This window comes from Equus przewalskii, chromosome 26 (genome assembly GCF_037783145.1).
Source record: "Equus przewalskii isolate Varuska chromosome 26, EquPr2, whole genome shotgun sequence".
Lineage (NCBI taxonomy): Eukaryota > Metazoa > Chordata > Mammalia > Perissodactyla > Equidae > Equus > Equus przewalskii.
Window position 1 is genome coordinate 31985235 of NC_091856.1, and position 17841 is coordinate 32003075.

The following is a 17841-nucleotide window of genomic DNA, read 5'->3' on the forward strand; positions in this document are numbered from 1 at the left end:
AACTGCTGTCACCCTTCCTGTACATCAACCCCAGCCAGGAGGCGCAAGGTGACGTCTTCTCTTCCCTCTCCCGCCCTCAGCACCAGCCCTGCGAGGTCTGCGCCCAGACAGGAGCCCAGACAACGTGCACACGAAGGATGGTTTATTCGTCACTGGCTAGAGAGCAAGCAGACAGGCAGAGTAAAAAGATCTGTTAAAAAGTGAGTGTGAAGAGGCGCAGGCTTGAGCTGTGGGACGGGAGGGGAAGGGCAGTGCCGGCGAGATGTTGCTCCATGGCCCAGCCCTGCCTCCCGGGCCAGGCTCCCCTCTGCTCCAGTTCATCCAGAGGGGACAGCACCCGGTCCCCGAGGCCTGCCACACACCTGCCTGCCTTCCCCCTTTGCTGCTTTTGGCAACTAAAAGGCAGGTGCTCTCTTGCCAAGGGTGCACCCTGGGCTTCCTCAGGCCGTCGGCGCTGACCCCCATCCGGGCTGAGGCGAGTGCAGCTGCTGCAGCCAGCCCCTCCCTCCTGAGCGGAGCTGGGAGGGCTGGGGTGCTCCGGGGATGCAGGCAGGGCTGGGGGCTCCAGAACCAGGTCAGAAGCAGGGCTGAGGGAGGGGCTGGGGTCATTCAGCCTCTGGGGCCCCCTCCCAGCTGGGTGACCGGGGGCAAGGACAGGATGGGGTTAGTCTCCCCACCCTGAGCAGCTGGGTCACCAACAGACAAGACAAGTGGCAGGGCTGCACTGGTCCTCTCCTGCCCAGGCCAGAATGGGCAGGGGCCTGGGAGGGGGCCTGTTTAGCTGAGCAGTTCCAAGTAGGTGACAGGGACCTTGCCCTTCTTGTTGCCTCTCTCGCCAATGAGCCAGTCAGGGTCCATGCCAGGCAGGCTGTAGACAGTGATCAGCTGAGGAGGAGGGTGGTGGGGGGAGGTCATGCCCTGGCCAGGGCAGAACTAGCCCCAGGACTAGGTGTGGACAGAGCTTCGATTTCCCTGATACATGGCACCTACACACCTCCAGAGGCGGGCGCTCACCTCCTCATCTGCGCTACCAACATGGCAGACTAGAGGTTACTTCCTCGGAGCTGGAGCTGCCTCCACGTACCCCCCTGGGCCTAGCTCTACCCTCAGGGCCCCTCAGAGACTTGAAGACACTGGTGTAAGTCTGCAAGCCCAATGCTCCCAGTTCCAGTTCCCTGGTGCTCCTAAGCCAGTCCTCTCCCACCATCCTGTGGCACCCAGGCCCACCTCATCAGCCAGCAGGGCCAGCTCACTGCTGTCAGCCGCCTCGTAGTCATAGAGCACCCGAGCCTTCCGCGTTCCACTGGCAGGTGGGGCCACCTCCTCCAGGCAGAGAGCGGCCTCCCCTGGAGGGCCCAGGCCCGCCACAGAGGGCCCCACAGGCATGGTGGCCGCGGTGGTGGTGGGCGAGGTGCTGCTGAGGGGCGGGGAGGTGGGCTCTGTGGTGCCCACGAAGGTGCCTGGAAATCTGGAGAGGACAGCGGGGGGCACATCTCAGCAGCCAGGAGCCATATCCCCATGGGAGTCCCACGTGCCCCACAAAACTCCAGCTGAGCCCACTGCCACAGAGGCAAGGAGACCCCCAACTACTCACATGGCTCCCTGGGAGCTGGCAGCATGAAGGGCGGAGTCAAAGAAAGGGAAAAGTGAGCTCTCCCGCCGCGCCCCCCTCCCCGCCCACACACTTGGAGAAGCCCCTCTCAAAGCTCTCCAAGGCCAGCCACTTCACTGTCATCCTGATGGGGTGCCTGGGCCCAGTCGGCAGCCCTCTGACCCACCCTGTGTGTCATGGGGCTTTCTGAGCTCGGGGAGAAGGTTCCTGCCCGGGGCAGGTCAGGCTGCTCATTGAGTCTGGGAGCCAGGGGACCCCAGTGGGCACCTGCCCAGCTGTTTCTGTAAGTCCAGCATGTGGCGGTAGCACTGTGCATAGTAGGTTGTCTGAGACTCGACGAACTCATGGAGGCAGCGAAGGTGGTTCACCTGCGGGGAAGAGGCCCTGCTGACGGGACGTGAGGTGTCTCAGGGCACGAAACCTCCACCTCTGCCCCGGCCTCTGCTAGACCCTCGCCCAGCGTCCCCACGTCTTCTGCCCCAGCTGCTTGCTCCTTGGGGGACGAGAGAGGCACCTGCCCTTTGGGACTTGCTCCATCAGGCTAAATTCCACCCTTCTGGCCCACAGGCTCAAGCAGTGTCCCGCTCTTCCCTGCCTGCTTCCGAGATCCAGGTTCACTCACTGCCTCATTATGGACCAGTCTAGTGGGTATGTGAGGGCAGGCAGAAGACGGTGGATGAGGGAAGGAGGAGGCAGGGGCAGGACTCACGTGAGTGCTACTGATGCCCTCCAGCAGGAGACGGGTCACTTCTGCCTGCCGGTCAAATTCTGTCTGGGCCACTCGGAGCTCCTGCTCAGCCTGGGAAGAGCGAAGTGTGAGAGTGTGTGTGAGTGAGGCTCGCCCCCAGCTGCCCTCCCATCTGCCTTCTCCCAGGCCGGCGGCCCGCCCAGGAGCGGGGTCCTCTGCCCTCACTGCCCTGGGGATGCAGACAAACAGCAGGGCGGCAGCAGTACACCTCCCACCCTGCCTTCAGGCCTGGAGCCCAGACCCCTGGAGGAGCTAGAGCCCCACTTGGACGCCCAGGGCCAGTTCCGCGATGAGCAGTCGCAAAGACAGACCCTTGGGGACTCTGCCATGGGTCACTCTTTTGCCCATCTGACATCACCACCCATCAAGGGGAAATCCAACCAACAATCGCCTCATAAGGGCTTACAGGTGTGCCTCGAGGCACTGAGGAGGGGAAGTGACACCCCCTCCAACGACCAGGGGCATGGGGCAGAGCCCAGAACCAGAACTAGACCTGACCCTGCGGCAGCAGGCGGGCCCGGACTCCACCCTCAAGGCCCGACTCACCTTGTCCACCTCATCATTCCAGAGCTGCGGAGACCACAACAGGACCGCTCAGCAGGGCAGGGAGGGAGGGGGGTACCAGTCAGCAGGGGAGGCAAAGGGGGGTGGCGGAACGCCAGAGCCCCCGCCCTGCCTCAGCTCACCAAGACCCCAACCTCTTCCCACCCATTCCCTTCCCAACTCCCTCCCCCAACCCGACCAGGAGCTGAGGCTGGGGTGAGGCCTGGTATGAGAGGGGACACTGACCACCACAGTCCAGTCCAACATGCCACATGCAGGGAGGGGGACAGCCAGCTGGGAAGTCCTGCTTGGGTTTCTCCTATAGTGTAAGCCCCCAGGCTTTGACTGGGGTCTCAAGGGAGACTGAGCATCCCACACCCAACCCTCACACTTGGCTAAGGCTGGTGGGCTGGGAGGCAGGACTGTGTGGCCCTGGGCCAGTCACTGAACCTTTCTGTCCTTCGGCAGAGAAAGGCAGCCTCGTGCCCGAGTCACACTGGGGTTCAATGGCAAAAGAAATAAACAGGGCGGTCTCCACCCTCCAGGATATTGCTCCTTCCACTCGGCCCAGGAAGGGGGACAGGACGTGTCATCCAGAGTCTAAAGAAGAAAGACCCCCTCCCCCCACCACAACTTAAGAGACCCACTTCTCCTGCCAACTGCAGGAAATGCACCCTGAGACGATAACCTGACACACGGACACAGGCCAGCCCTGCAGACAGAGGTGTCCCGTCACATGCCTCCCAACATGGGAAGCCACCTCCACATGGACAGAGGCAGGGGACCCGGCAATGGGGGCCTGGTGACTAAACTGTGGTTGACACCCCCGAGGGACGACGGCCCAGCCATTGAATGACTGCATGAATACACGCAGCAACATGCTTATGACAGAGGGGAGAAGAGCCAGAGGGTCTGTGCGGGAGGATGTCACCCATGGGGCGCATGGAGGCCAGAGAAAGAGGCAGAAAAAGGCAGAGCGGTGGTTGCGATGGGCATGATGGGATAGATGTGATTTGCCTACTTCCCAAACTAAATAGTAAATACCAAATATCTCAACAAAGCTGTAGGAAAAAGAGATAGCAAGGCATTCAAAGTCTTCACGACCCAGCCCTGCCCAGCTCCTGCCCCACGACTGCCCCGGCCCCCACCCTGCCCCGCACATTCAGCTCCAGTCCCTCAGGACACGCCCCACTCTTCAACCTCTGGGCCTTGGCACCAGCTGCTGCTTCCACCCGCCATGCCCCCCCTCTCCCTGCTCATTCTCAAGGCCTCCTGGCGCTCCCACGACACCTCGCAGATGTGCCACGAAGGCAGCTGGATGAACAGTGTTGTCCTCGCCACCTGCCTTTAGGGGTCTGTGAACGTGTGGAAGGCCAGGCCCAGGCTTCCTCTCTCCTCGGGGCAGTGCAGGGCCTGGCAGTCGTGATGGTGAGTGGGGCTGGGCAGGAGTGTCTGCTTTCAGAGGGGTCAGGGTTGTGGATGGGGCGGGCAGACTCTCAGGTCCCCTGGGGATGGGACAGCTGCCATCCTAAGTTTACCATGCTGTTCAGCACAGCTGGTCAGTCTCCACCTTCAGCATTTTGTAGGGAGAAGCGAGGCCAGCAACCTGGTCACGGGGCACAGGGGAGAGGCAGGGGACAGAGGTGGGCTGCTGCCTTCCTCCAGCCTCTCGGGACTTGTCCGGCCAGGTGGGCAGAGCCCTGCCTTACCCTCTGGTTCCTCTTTGCTGTGGGAGGGGGTCGGGGGAGAGCCCAGGGGTAGGATGGGGCGGGGGACGCTTACCGCGGAGGCGCTGGCCGAGAGAATGTAATTACGAGGTCTAGTCTCCTGAAAGTCAGGCACCGTCTGGCGGGGAACAGAGTTCATGGGGAGAGGGGGGGTCATGTGGGGCTGAGGCTGGGGCCAGGAGGCTGCCCCAGAGTCTCCCACAGGGAGATGCCAGGAGCCCCGGCCCCAGGGACGGAGGCTACAGACAAATACAATATGGACCCCCTTCTCCCCGTGCCGACCACCTGGAAAGGAGGCAGGCTTAGGGACTTGGAGAGTTGAGACAAAGACCAAGTGGGCAGACACACGGGTGCCCGGGAGAGCAGATGCGATGAGGAGACAGCCCGCAGCTGCTGTCACAGCACTTGCCTCCGGGCACAGACGGGCCAGCCCCTGGCCCAGGGGTCTCGCTCAGATGCCCCAGTTAGACCCACAGTCCTCCAAACAAAGCCCTCCCGGCGCCCCCCAGCCCAGCTTTCTCCATCCCAGAATCTGCGCACAGCACATCTCTCACTCCTGCAGCAAGGACCAGGCCCCTCCCCCACAATGAGGGTGGACAGATGGATGCATGGATGGACAGAGTGACAGGCTGTCAACATTTGCAAAGAGCTGACTCACAGGCTCCAACGCCCAGTGTCCCCCAGACCAGAGGCCACACATGGTGGAAGCTCTGATGGGGAGACCAGCTGCTTGCAAAACGCCCGAGGACGTGCCCAGGGCCGCCACAGCACTGTGGCCCGAGGCCGCGATGGGCGAACCGAAGCAGCACGGCACGCGGGACAGGTATACTCACATCTCCCTCACACTGAGCAAGTTACCCAAAGCAGAACGGGAAGGAACAAAAACAGAGAGTTAGTGAGTCCACAGCGCAGGCGGGAGCAGGCCCCCCAGGCCCTAGCGGGAGGGGACACTGGCTGGACAGGCGAATGGACACATACGGCCCCACCCTCTGGAAGGAGTCCTGATCTGTGTATGTGTGTGAGTTTAGAGGGGTAAGGATGAGGAGCAAACTGCTGGGTTTGAGTTCCCTGGGATGCTGTACCTGGGCTGCCCAGGTCCTAGCTGTGGAGAGGGTGTCCTGGCCTAATCCAAAGGCTTGAGGTTGTCCGGGCCAATCAACTGGAGAAAAGGTTGTGCCATTCCAGTGACTAAGGAAAGGCTCCCCTGGCCGGGCTGATAGAGGAAGAATTTGTTCTGGCCAAGTTACTCCAGAGAGGTTGTCCAGCCCTGAGTGACAGGGAGACTGTCCTGTCCAGGTGACTTAGAGAGATCATCCCAATAGCCATAGGTCATCCTACCCAATCCCAACAAGACTCCAGTGGCTGAGCCCCTGCCTCCAGTATGGACCCCACACACCTGGATGAGCTGAGATCCTGCCCACGGCTCTTGCCAGAGGCAGTGCAGGCCCAGGCTCCATGGCCCCAGGTGGCCACACTGTGGGAGGGGAATGCAAGGAAGGTTTGGGGCTGGAACTCTCCAGGGCAGCTGGGAGCCTGGGCTGGGCCTTGCCTTCTCGGGCGAGAGCCTGGGAGGCAGTGGTGGCGGTATCCCTCGCGCATGCCCTGGACATAGGGATTCCCTCCCTCCTCAGGGTGTGAGGTGGCCTTTAGGCCCCATACACCCAAGGAGCCTGGCATGCCAAGAGTGTGCTCACCCTCAGGCCCAGCTCTCCCAATCCTGGCCTAGCCCTGGTCAACTTGTCCCATGCTGTGTCCCAGAGGCCCAGCCAGGCTGAACCAGCCTCAGTGGGCTGCGAGTGAAGGGGGGCCAAGGTGGCCCAGGCCCTACACTAGTCTCACGGGGCTACCTGGAAGGCCCCTCAGACATGCCCCTGAGCAGGCGGGCGGTCCAGCTCCAGGCTTGTCCACACCATCACAGGTGAGCCTGAGCATAGGACGCCCTGGGACCAGCGCTAGAGCAGCAGGTGGCAGAGTTAGTAAGGGGAGCCATGCCCGGGCAGAGCCGGGAACAGAGCCGAGCATCCAGGGAGGGCAGGGCAAGGGCATGCGAGAAACTCCAACTGGCTACCTGTCTGGGGAGGCTGTGGGGTGCCCTGAGCCCAGGTCAGGGCACTGCTGGTCGGCCCACCCCATAAATGTCTGCCCTGGCACCCAGAGCTCTGGGCTGCCAGGGTTCCCTTGGGGGTGGGGACAGAGAGGCGTGACCTGAAGTGGCCAGCCCAGACCAGCGTCCTGCAGCCAGGCCTCTCCAGGCAGGGACAGGGGAGAGGGGTCATGCCAAACACCAGGTCCCTTCACCCCTACCCCCCTGGCTCCAACCAGAGCTGGGAGGAGTGGGAGGCCGGCAGGGACACCTACCGTGGCTTTGGCTTCTGCGGCCTTGGCCTTCTTCAGCCGTGCTTTGCAGGCGTCCAAGTCCAGACGCCGGTTTTGGAGGAGCCGCCTCTCCTTCTGCAAGGTGGGGAACAGAAAGCAGTGAGACAGACCCTGGGCAGCCCTGGGGACCCTCAGCCATGGAAAGACTGGCCCACAGGGCCATTTGGTCAAGACAAGGAAACTGAGGCCCAGACAGGGGAAGTCATCCACTCGAGTCACTTGGTCCACAGAGCCACATCTGGGGAGACCCCAGCAGTGGGAGGTTCCTAGCATGAGAGGAGAACCTATGCTCAGCAGCTCTGAGGACAGGGTTGCCATGGTTACCAGAAAGTGGAGTGGTCCCAGGTCGCTCACCGAGATGGTCTTCCAGTCCCCTTCCAGGAAGTTGCGCAGGGGGGTGAGGAAGTTGATGGAGGCCGTGTGGATAAAATCCCTCTCTGCAGCTCCCAGGCGCTTCTCAGCTTCTGCCACCTTGACCAGGGTCTTCCCTGAGAAGAGAGGTGAAGGGTGAGGAAGAGGGTCAGGCTCCGGCTGCCCTGACCCCCAGCGGGCAGAGGAAAGAGCATGTGCTGCTAGGAAGATGTGCTGAAGAGGCCAGAGCAAAGACAGTAAGTGCAGAATGGCTGCGCTGGAAAACTGTGGAGGCAATCTACACATCCATGCACTGGGGACTGACAAATAATTAGTGGGACATCCCAAAAATGAAACACAACACAGCCATTGAAAAGATTGGGGGGTGGTGGGACTTCTAGAACGACAGAGAAAGGATTAATAAATCCTTTCCCCAAAGAGGACTAATAAAACTGGACAGAATTGTCAGAAACAACCATTTCCAGACTCTGGGAACTGACCAAAAGCAAAGAACAGACTGAGAAGCATTTATTCGAGACCTGCTGGACCTTGGTAAGAACAACGGAGTCTACGGCTCTTTAGTCTGGGGGTGCTCCCATCTCCTCAGGCTCTGGGTGCTGCAGCTCTACCAGGGCGGGGCAAGCCTGAGGCTGGCAGCTCACTGCGGGAAGAGGGTGATTTGATGTGGGCTGGAACACAGAAAAACCCATGGGATGCTTTGAAAACAATAATGATCTCAATGGCAAATAATCCAGAAAGGCCAGTATCACGGCTAACCTGAAGTTGGAATGCTGGCTGGAACAAGCAACAGACCTGCTAGAAATTTAACAGGAGATCTGGGAGATGAGATAGTCATAGTGGGTCTTGATAAACTCCCAGGCATCTCCAGTGGTCTGGAAGGCTATGCACGTGTGGAGCACGCTCAGAAGGACTGGAGAGAACCCCCACTATCTACTCATTCTTGGCTGAGCGGGAGGCTGTGCATGCTGACAAAGTAAAAGCCGGGCAGACCTGTAAACTTCTTGAACTTTGAATGTGTTCCCCAGCCCACACACAAATTCGTAACTGAAGTCTTAATGGTGCAAGACATTAAGCACAACCTCTGACCAATCGTTGGCTGACCACTGACATATGCTGACCTAGGAGCAACCCCCAGGAAGCTAGGCTTAAAAAGAAAAAGAGTAATTCAAGAGGGAAAAAACAGCAGAGACACCAGTGGCTGCATACTGCCAGGGACACAGACTAAACAATTAGCTCAGGAAGTCTCTAAACAAACAGATGGCAATAATAACCCCCAGGGGGATCAGAATCCAGAGCTGCTATATTACGTAAAATGTCCAGATTTCAACAAAAAATTATGAGACATGCAAAGAAATAAGGAAGTATGGTTGATACACAGGGAAAAGAAGCAATCAACAGACACTGTCTCCAAGGAGGCCCAGATGTTACTGAGCAGACAGACTTCTAAGCACCTACTACAAATATGTTAAAAACAAACAAAAAACAACGAATAGAAACCAAGTTTAAAGATTTAAAGGAAAGTATGATGATGACTCATCAAATAAAGAATATTAATAAAGTTATAAAAATTATAAAAAAGAAATGAAAATTCTAGAGTTGAAAAGTACAATAGTTGATAGGAAAAATTCATTAGAAGGGCTCAACAGTAGATTTGAGTTGGCAGAAGGAAAAATCAGCAGTTTTGAAGATAAATCAATAGAGAGTATCTAATCTGAAGAACAGAAAGAAAAATGAATGAATAATAATGAATATAGCAGGGCCGGCACAGTGGTTAAGTGTGCACATTCTGCTTCTGTGGCCTGGGGTTCACCAGTTCAGATCCTGGGTGCAGACATGGCACCACTTGGCAAGCCATGCTGTGGTAGGCGTCCCACATATAAAGTAAAGGAAGATGGGCACTATGTTAGCTCAGGGCCAGTCTTCCTCAGCAAAAAGAGGAGGATTGGTGGTGGATGTTAGCTCAGGGCTAGTCTTCCTCAAAAAAAAAGAAAAAAAGAATAGAGCTTCAGAGACCTGTGGGACACCATCAAACAAACCAACATATGAGTAATGGGAGTCCCAGAGGAAGAGGAGAGAAAGGGGCAGAAAAAATATTTGAAAAATAGCCCCAAATGTCCTGAATTTGATGAAAAACATTAATCTATAGGCAAGAAACTAAACAAACTCAAAACAGGATAAAGACAAAGAGATCCACAGCCATGACATCATAGTCAAACTGTTGAAAGACAAAGACAAAAAGTCTCAAAAATAGCAAGAGAAAAGCAACTTCTCACATATAAGCGAGCCACAATAAGATTAACAAACGACTTCTCATCAGAAACAATGGAGGTCAGATAGCAGTGAGATGGTATATTCAAAATGAGGAAAGGAAGATCTCTCATCCAAGAATTTTATATACAGCAAAACTGTCCTCCAAAAGTAAACAGAAAATAAAGACACTCCTAGATAAACAAAGATTGAAAGAATTCATTGCTAGCAGCCCTACCATAGGAGAGATACTTCAGGTTCAAAGGAAATTACACCAGATGGTAACTTGAATCCAGATAAAGAAATCAAGAGCTCCAGTAAAGGTATGTATATAGGCAAATCTAAAAGATAATATAAAATTTTTTTTCTTAACTGATTTAAAAGACAATTGAATAAAACAGTTATTATAAAACTATATTATTGAGCTTATAAGATACAGAGATGCCGGATGTATGACAATAACATCACAGAGGAATGGGGAGGGAATGGAGCTATAATGGAGCAAAGTTTCTATATTTTACTGGAATTAAGTTAGTATTACTTGAATCAGATTGTGAAAAGTTAAAATGCATATTGTAATTCATATTGTAAAACCACTAAAAAAATTTTAAAGTTGAAAGAAAGCAACAAAGAAATTAGAATGTTACACTAGAAAATACAGTATCTATTCAACACAAAAGAAGGCAGTAAGCAGGAACCAACAAAAATGACCTGAGACATACAGCAAACAGTAACAAAATGGCATATGCAAATTCAACCACATCACTAATTACATTAAATGTAAATGGATTAAACACACCAATCAAAAGGCAAATATTGTCAGACTGAATTTTTTTTTAAAGATCCAAACATATACTATCTGTAAGAGACACACTTTAGATTTAAAGGCATAAATAGGTTGAGAATAAAAGGATAAAAAAAGCATAGCATGCTAACAGTAACCATAAAAGAACAAGAGTAGCTTTATTACTATCAGATAAAATGGACTTTAAGATAAAAAGAAAAAGTTGCAAGAGACAAAGAGCACTACTTTACAATGACAAAAAGAGTCAATTCATCAGGAAGATATACAGTTATAACCAGACAGACCTAACAACAGAACCCCAAAATATATGAAGCAAACACCGGCAGAATGAAGACAGAAACAGAAATTCAACAGAAATAATTAGAGACTGCAATCCACTAAAAAATGGAGAGAACAAGACAAAATCTGCAAGGATACAGAAAACTTGAACAACACTATCAACCGATTTGTCCTGACAACACTTTACCTGCAACAACATAATACACGATCTTCTCAAGTGAACGTGGAACCTTCTCCAGGAGAGACCATATACCAGGCCATAAACAAGTCTTAATACATTTAAAAGAATTAAAATCACACAGAGTATCTTCTCTGACCACAGTGAAATTAAATTAGAAATCAACAACAGAAGGAAAGTTGGAAAATCCACAAATATCTGGAAATTAACCACGCCTCTGCTGGTGGGGATGTAAAAATCACAGAAGCACTTAGGAACACAGTTTGGTAATTTCTCAAAAAGTTAAACATCAATTTACCATATGGCCCAGCCGATTCCGCTCCTAGGCGGATACCCAGGAGAAGGGCCAGCATACAGCCACACGAGGTGTGCATACAAACGTCTGTCTCATGATGAAGGGATAAAGAAAATGCAGTCTGTCCATACGATGGAATGCTATTCAGCAATAGAAAGGAATGGAATCCTAAAACGTGCCACAACATGGATGTACCTCAGAGACATTATGCTGGGTCAAAGCAGCCAGATGCAAAGCAATATACTGTAGGATTCCATTTCTAGGAAATACTCAGAAAAGGCAAATTTACAGAGACAAAAGCACACTGGTGGTTGGCTGGGGGTGGGAGTGGGGACTGACTCTGAGTAGACACAAGGGACTTTTTACGGGTGATGGAAATGTTCTTTAAATTAGGTTGGGGGATGTTTGTACAATTCTGTAAATTGACTAAAATCCATTGAATTACACACTTAAAACAGATGCACCTTATAGTAAAACTTAAAAAATAAAAAATAAAGACTGAGGTGGCTCTGTGCGTGTATTGTGAACAGATATCTCTAAGGCAAGCCCAAGTGTAAAAACCAGGTTGCAGAATAGTACACGCAGGATGATCCCGTTAAAAAAGGCCCACAAACCAAACTGGTTAAGAGAGGCTTCCATTTTCTACTTTATTTTGATCTCCACTGACTGAAATTTTTACAAGTAGAATGAAGTCAGGTATTTGTGTAATTAAAAATAACAGGGGCCAGCCCAGTGGTGCAGCGGTTAAGTGCGCATGCTCTGCTTCGGCGGCCCAGGGTTCGCTGGTTCAGATCCCGGGTGCAGACATGGCACTGCTTGGCACGCCATGCTGTGGTAGGCGTCCCACGTATAAAGTAGAAGAAGATGGGCATGGATGTGAGCTCAGGGCCAGGCTTCCTCAGCAAAAAGAGGAGGATTGGCAGCAGATGTTAGCTCAGGGCTAATCTTTCTCAAAAAAAATAAAAAATAATAAATAAAAATAAAAATAAAAATAAAGAAAGGAAGGGAGAGAGAAAGGGAGAAAAACTAGAGGGCGAGAGACCTTGACCCCTGACCCCAGCTGTGGGGCCTGGCTCACCGTAGGGAGTGGTGGGCCCCAGCTCACTGGCCGCCTCCGCCATGTACTGAGCCAGCAGCTCCCCATTGGTGACCCTCGAGGGCACCTTCCTGTCCAGTTTCTCATACAGGAACTCCTCCACTCGGGCACCTGTGGGGAAACAGCAGTCAAAGCCACAGGGCTCTTTGGTACAAGCCTAAGGATGAAAGCCACGGTGACAGAAACAGACCCAGACCAGGGCCTGCCCACAGGAGTGCCCAGCCTGTGACTTTCAGAATATTCTCTTGCTGACACCCACTTTGACCCTGTGGAACCCCTCACTCTAGAGAGGAGGAAGTCACGGCTCAGAGACATGAAGTGCCTGCCTGAGGTCACACAGGTGGGGGTGACAGGCCAAAGTCAAAGCCCGCCCACTTCTCCCTCATTACAGTATGATTTATGGAGCACAACACACAGATGACCAATGCTCTGGCCCCGGCCCCAGAAAGCTCGCAGCCACTCAGCTGCTACACAGCAGACTTATAGGCAGATAAGCATCTTGAGCGCAGGCCACCCCTCTGTTCCCATATGTTCCCCGCAGTCGTGCTTCTCAGTGCTCACGGTGTGACTCTGGGCAAGCCCTCTTCTCTGAGTCTCGCTGCCCTCTCTCAAATGACCCGGCTTGTGTTCTTCCTGCCTCTCCTCCCAAGTGTTTTAGTTTCCAGGCATTTCTTCAACTCCTTTGTGCAAAACTTAGCACTCCCACTGCCCCAGAGGGTGCGTCTTGGAGCCCAGCACCGAGTCTGCTGTTTTCTTTAACTCAGACCCCCCACCGCAGCCTTCGGCCCCAAGCGTCTGACCCAAGTCCCGCCTGCCGCCCAGCCCCACCTGCCTGGCCTCCCACCCCTCACCCAGGGCCACCCCGCGTCCACTCACTGGGGTTGGGCTGCAGGAGCACTTCTGTCTGCCTCAGGATTTTCTCTGTCCAGTTCTTGGTGCTGTCTGCCCGGGCCAGAAGGTTTTCAAAGTTGGCATCAAGCTCAGTCTTCTCGGCCTGGCCGAATTTCTCCTCTGTGAACTGTGAAGGGAGGGCTCAGAAGGGAGAAGGGAGGACTCCCCCTGCCCCACCCACCTACCCCTCGCCCCCAGCTGGAACCCAGGCCCCAAGGTCAGGAAATTTGCTCTGTCCCTAATCTTCTCTGCAACCCTGATCAAGTTACAACCTGCTCTAAGCCTCAGTTTGCCTCTCTGTGACCCGGGTTTGGGGAGCATGGCTTCTTTTGGAAATCCAATGAAAACAATAGACTTGCTCCCCACAGAAATGCACATTTATACAAAATCTGGCATACAACTTGGAGGGGTAAGGAACCACAGGGAGCTCACCGCTGAGAGTCCTCTGAGCCTGACCCTGAAGGAAGTGCTCAGGGAACCAATGAGGCACAAGGAAAGGTCTGGGGTTATCAGGAGGCCCCATGGGGGGCTGGGAGCCACTGGGGATGGGGTGCCACGGGTGTGAGTGGGAGGAAACAGGTTCCAGAATCAGAGAGCCCTGATTCAAGTCTCAGTTCTGCTACTGATGAGCTGTGTGACTTTGGGCAAGTGGCTTTGCCTCTCTGAGCTTCAGCTTCCTGAGCTGAAAAATTGGAATAATAAGTAATAGCACCTCCCTTGTAGGTTGTGAGGATGAAAGAAGAAAGATGTGGGCAAGACATGAAGGCCGGGGTCTGGCAGAGAGTCAGTGTTCAACGTAAGATGCTGCTGCTGCTGTTAAGAGCTGATGGGGAGAGAGATGGCTGGGAAGGAAGGGGAGTGTGTGTGTGGCGGAGGGAGGACAGCCACATGGCTGGCCTCTGGTGGCCTGGTGTGATGGGCGGGGAACACCGCCAGCCCATCAGAACCAACTCTGGACACACCAGGGCCCAGAAAGCTCGGCAGCCCCACCCCAAGGTGAGGCGGGGACCAGGATGTTACATAGGTCCCCCATCAGAGCTGGAAGAAGCCATGTGGGCCACCTAGGAACAACCAGAAGCTGGCCCAAGTCCTGGCCCCTCGGGTCTGGAAGGCCTTCTCCAGCCAGGGGAAGGAGTCTGCTCAAGGTCACAGCCAAACAGCAAAAAGGAGAAGACCCGCAGGAGGAAGCTGGTAACAACAACAGATACTGCCGGGCGCACCTGTGGCCCAAGCCTGTGCTCAGTGCTTTCCCCCAAGGACCCACTGACTCCTCCAACAGCCCGCCAGGGCGGGGCGAGGCGGGTTTCCCATTTCACAGATGCCACTGAGGCCAAGCAAGGGGCAGACTGTGCTGGAGTCAGGGTCATCATGGGCTGGGGGTCTGGAGGCCCTTCCGAGACTACTTGGCAGTGATGAATCATCTAGAGGCTGGGGACAGGAGCAGAGGCAGCTGACAGGCTGCTGGTCAGGCCGCTCCTGCTTGGCAGCCATCAATTATGCAACAGGGCTTGGGTTTCTCCCTGGAGGGCGGGGCAGATGGGGGGCGGGTAGGGTTATAGCCTCAGCTCCCGACCTGGGTACCAGCCGCTCCCGGTCTCCTGGGAGCTCTCCTTACTCCTGCTGCCCTGCTGCCACTGCCTCCTCTTACTCCTCATACTCCCCAAACTGGAGCCTCCCAGAGCCAGGCCCTGAACAGGCTCACCTCACCAGCCCTTTGAGGGGGTGGCATTAGCCCCATTTTCCAGATGAAGAAATCAAGCCTCAGAGGGGCAAAGTCACCTCTCTAGTCCTCAGTTTTCCCCCCTGAAGAATGGGGATAGCAGGACCCAGCTCACAGAATATTTGGAAGGTGCTTAACTCCATGGCCAGCACACAGCACAGGCCTGATAAACGTTAGCTAGTGCTACCATCACCGATAAAAGGCCTCTCTCATAACCCTCCTCAGCTCTCAGGAGCTACCTAGAGACCTCTTTACCCCGACAGCACCAGTGCATGTCACCCTAAACGTGCACCCCAGCCTCTCCCGTCCTTATCAAGGCTAATGGCAGCGCTCCCCACGGAGCCACCTGACCACCCGTCCCTCACACACCACATCCACCCAGGTTCAACATCCTACCCGGCCTCCCTGACCTCTGGGGCATCCATCCCACGTCCACGGCTGCCTGCCTGGCTCGGATGATGACGATGCTGCCACCTCCCTGGCTTTATTTTCATCATTTCTAACACTACCATTACTGTTACTGCAATTACTACAAATGGTTAGTACTCTCACTTCTATGCCCACTCCCACCCCCACTGGCATCTTACCCACATATGCCTTGGTTTTCCGGCCTTGGTGCCCGTAGCTGGGCAGTTTCCCACCACATGGACCAACTTCACAAACCCCTCCTGACTTTCAGGGTACAGTTCGGGGATGGAGAAGCCATCCCAGAATCACTCGTGCAAAAGGGATCCTGCCCTCCAGATTCTTATCCCAAGGCCAAGGGCTGGTTCCCGACCAGATGGGGGTGGGGTGAGGCTCTTAAAGGTGTGCCAGTTCTCGGAGGGGCTGGCGCTTCCCCAGCATGTCCTGGGACCTGGCAAGGTGGCACCTATGCAGAGGCGCTGCCCACGCATTGATAATAACCACCCCCCCAATCCTTCCTGGCTGATTTCTATCCCCTGGGCAGGCTGGCCTCAGGAGGGTCCCCTGAGTGTCCTCTCCTGCCCAGGTCACATTTCAGGCCCCTGTCTCCTCTGGCCTGCCACCCTGCCCCATCCCTGCCAAGGGGAAGGGCCCAGTGCTTCAGAAGCTGATGCCCGCAGAGTCCCAGGCTGCTCCCTGCAAGATGGCAGCAGCAGGGGGTGGGCGTGCAAAGCCAGAGAAAGCCTCTATTTATAAAGCTCCCGGCTCCCTCCTCCACACTGGAGGCTGGGGCCTGGGCACTGGCTCCCACTCCAGTATGGGCCACCCACTGGGCCTGCCCCCGTCAGGCCAGGCGAAGAGAGGCCACAGGCCCCAAACCTCCCCACGCCAAGAGGCTCTGCAGGCCCTGGCCAGGTCAGGTGCCAGGGCCCCACAGTAGCAGGAAACCGGCAGATCAGGTTCTTCCCAGATGTGGGAGATAGAGCGGTTGCCATACCAACACCTTCCAGATTCCCCACCTTCCAGATGGACTGGGGCTGGCCATGGGCTCTGGGGTCCTGGCATCTCCACTAGGGCTGGGGTCACCTGTGGGGCTTGGAACATCAAGCAGCAAATCCTCACTGGGGCGCTAATCCCCAAAGAGACACTGCACTTTCTAGTAAACATGGCCACATGGGCTTCCAAGAGGCTGTCTGCGGCCGAGCTCCTCTAGAGAGTCAACAACAACGCAAGGCGCAAACAGCAGGGCCTGTCCCCAGAGCACTGCGACGGCCAAGCCCCGAGTCTGCAGCCACCCTTGGTTACACCTGACTGGCAGAAGGGGACAGGAATGCTCCAAGAGAAGTGACTTGCCCAAGGTCACATGCTGCACAGGTGCAATATTAACCACATTAACACCAATCTGGGAGCCTGCCTTTAGTGAGGACGTTCATGCAGAGCGCCACGGAACCCTCACATCCATCCTGGGAGGGGGGACTGCTAATCCCATTTTTCAGATTGAAAAATTGAGGCCCAGACCGGAGGTCCCCGTCACAGAGGGAGCATCCACGCCCATAGCTGACTCTAGGTCTTCACCATTACATTAAGCTGCCTCAGTTTCTCTCCTTGCCCCTAAATGGATAGGATTTGCTCCAATCCCAGCATCATAGGCCTGGACAGCTTCCCGAGGAGGACACCCAGCCAGGCCCCAGCCCTCTCTCCGCCCCCAAGAAATAAGAGGAAACAGGCCTCCCACCGAGCAGAAAGGAGATAACCCCGTCCCTCCAGGCTTCCTGCCTGACTATCCAAGCGTGTAAAAGGGACCGAGGCAAGCATAGTACCACCTTGGACAGCCCAATGCACAGGTGCGGAGACTGAGGCTCAGAGGAGGGGTCGGGGCGGTGCATGAGTCCTTGGGCCTGGGACTCAGGCATCCAACCGCCTGTCCGGGAGTCAAGAGTCACTGCTGGGCAAGGACAGGGAGGCAGGAGCCGCCTGGTGCCCTCGCTCCTCCCCAGTGGAGACCCACCGGGGCCTGCGGCAGGCGCCAGGGCAGCGGGGGAACCCAGCCGGTGGAAAGGGTGGACACTGACACGTCCCCGCAGGGAACAGGGCCGAGGCCGGCTCAGCCCCCCGCGGCGTGCCACGGTGAGGGTGCGGCCAGGGGGCCCGGCCGCCCCGGGCTCGCTCTCTCTTCTGGGCAGCGCAGGAGGAGGGATGTCGGGGGCTAGGGTGTCCCCGCAGCGGGGAAGGGGGTGCGGCCTCGAGGGGCTTCTCCTGCGCCCCCGGACTCTGCTGCAAGGCGCTCCCGGCCCGCCCCACATCCGGGCCCCGGGAGCCGGCGCGCGCGGCCCAGGGCGCCCGGCCTCACCTGCACGGCCCGGGTGAAGAAGATGCCCGCGTCCGACGCCAGCTTCTTCATGTTGAAGTCCATGGCGCGCCCACCGCCGGCCGCGCCCGGCCCCAGCGCAGCCTGGCAGACCCCGCCCGCCGCCGCCGCCGCCCGCCCGCACCCCGCCCACCTGCTGCCAGGCCGCCCGCCCGCAGCCGCCGCCACCGCCGCCGAGA

General features: G+C 55.7%; 1 protein-coding gene across 9 annotated transcripts; it reads right to left on the reverse strand.

Moving 5' to 3' along the window:
• Positions 1-125: 125 nt before the first annotated feature.
• Positions 126-17841, reverse strand: SH3GLB2 (SH3 domain containing GRB2 like, endophilin B2). 9 transcript variants are annotated; one of them, XR_011533662.1, is made up of 12 exons: positions 17645-17802; positions 13155-13296; positions 12261-12389; positions 7361-7494; positions 6989-7081; positions 4686-4748; positions 2907-2930; positions 2322-2411; positions 1880-1980; positions 1228-1468; positions 615-885; positions 126-501 (listed from the first exon to the last, which is right to left on the reverse strand). XR_011533662.1 is itself a non-coding variant. In XM_070596818.1 (12 exons), exons 1-12 carry the CDS (start codon positions 17705-17707, stop codon positions 778-780), a joined length of 1203 nt encoding a protein of 400 aa, XP_070452919.1. In that variant the 5' UTR covers positions 17708-17802; the 3' UTR covers positions 126-777. The 9 variants fall into 9 exon arrangements, 6 of the variants coding, with proteins under 6 accessions (XP_070452919.1, XP_070452918.1, XP_070452921.1 ...); XR_011533661.1 differs by lacking the exon at positions 4686-4748 and adding an exon at positions 6027-6104; XM_070596818.1 differs by adding an exon at positions 1595-1609 and having other exon boundaries at positions 126-885.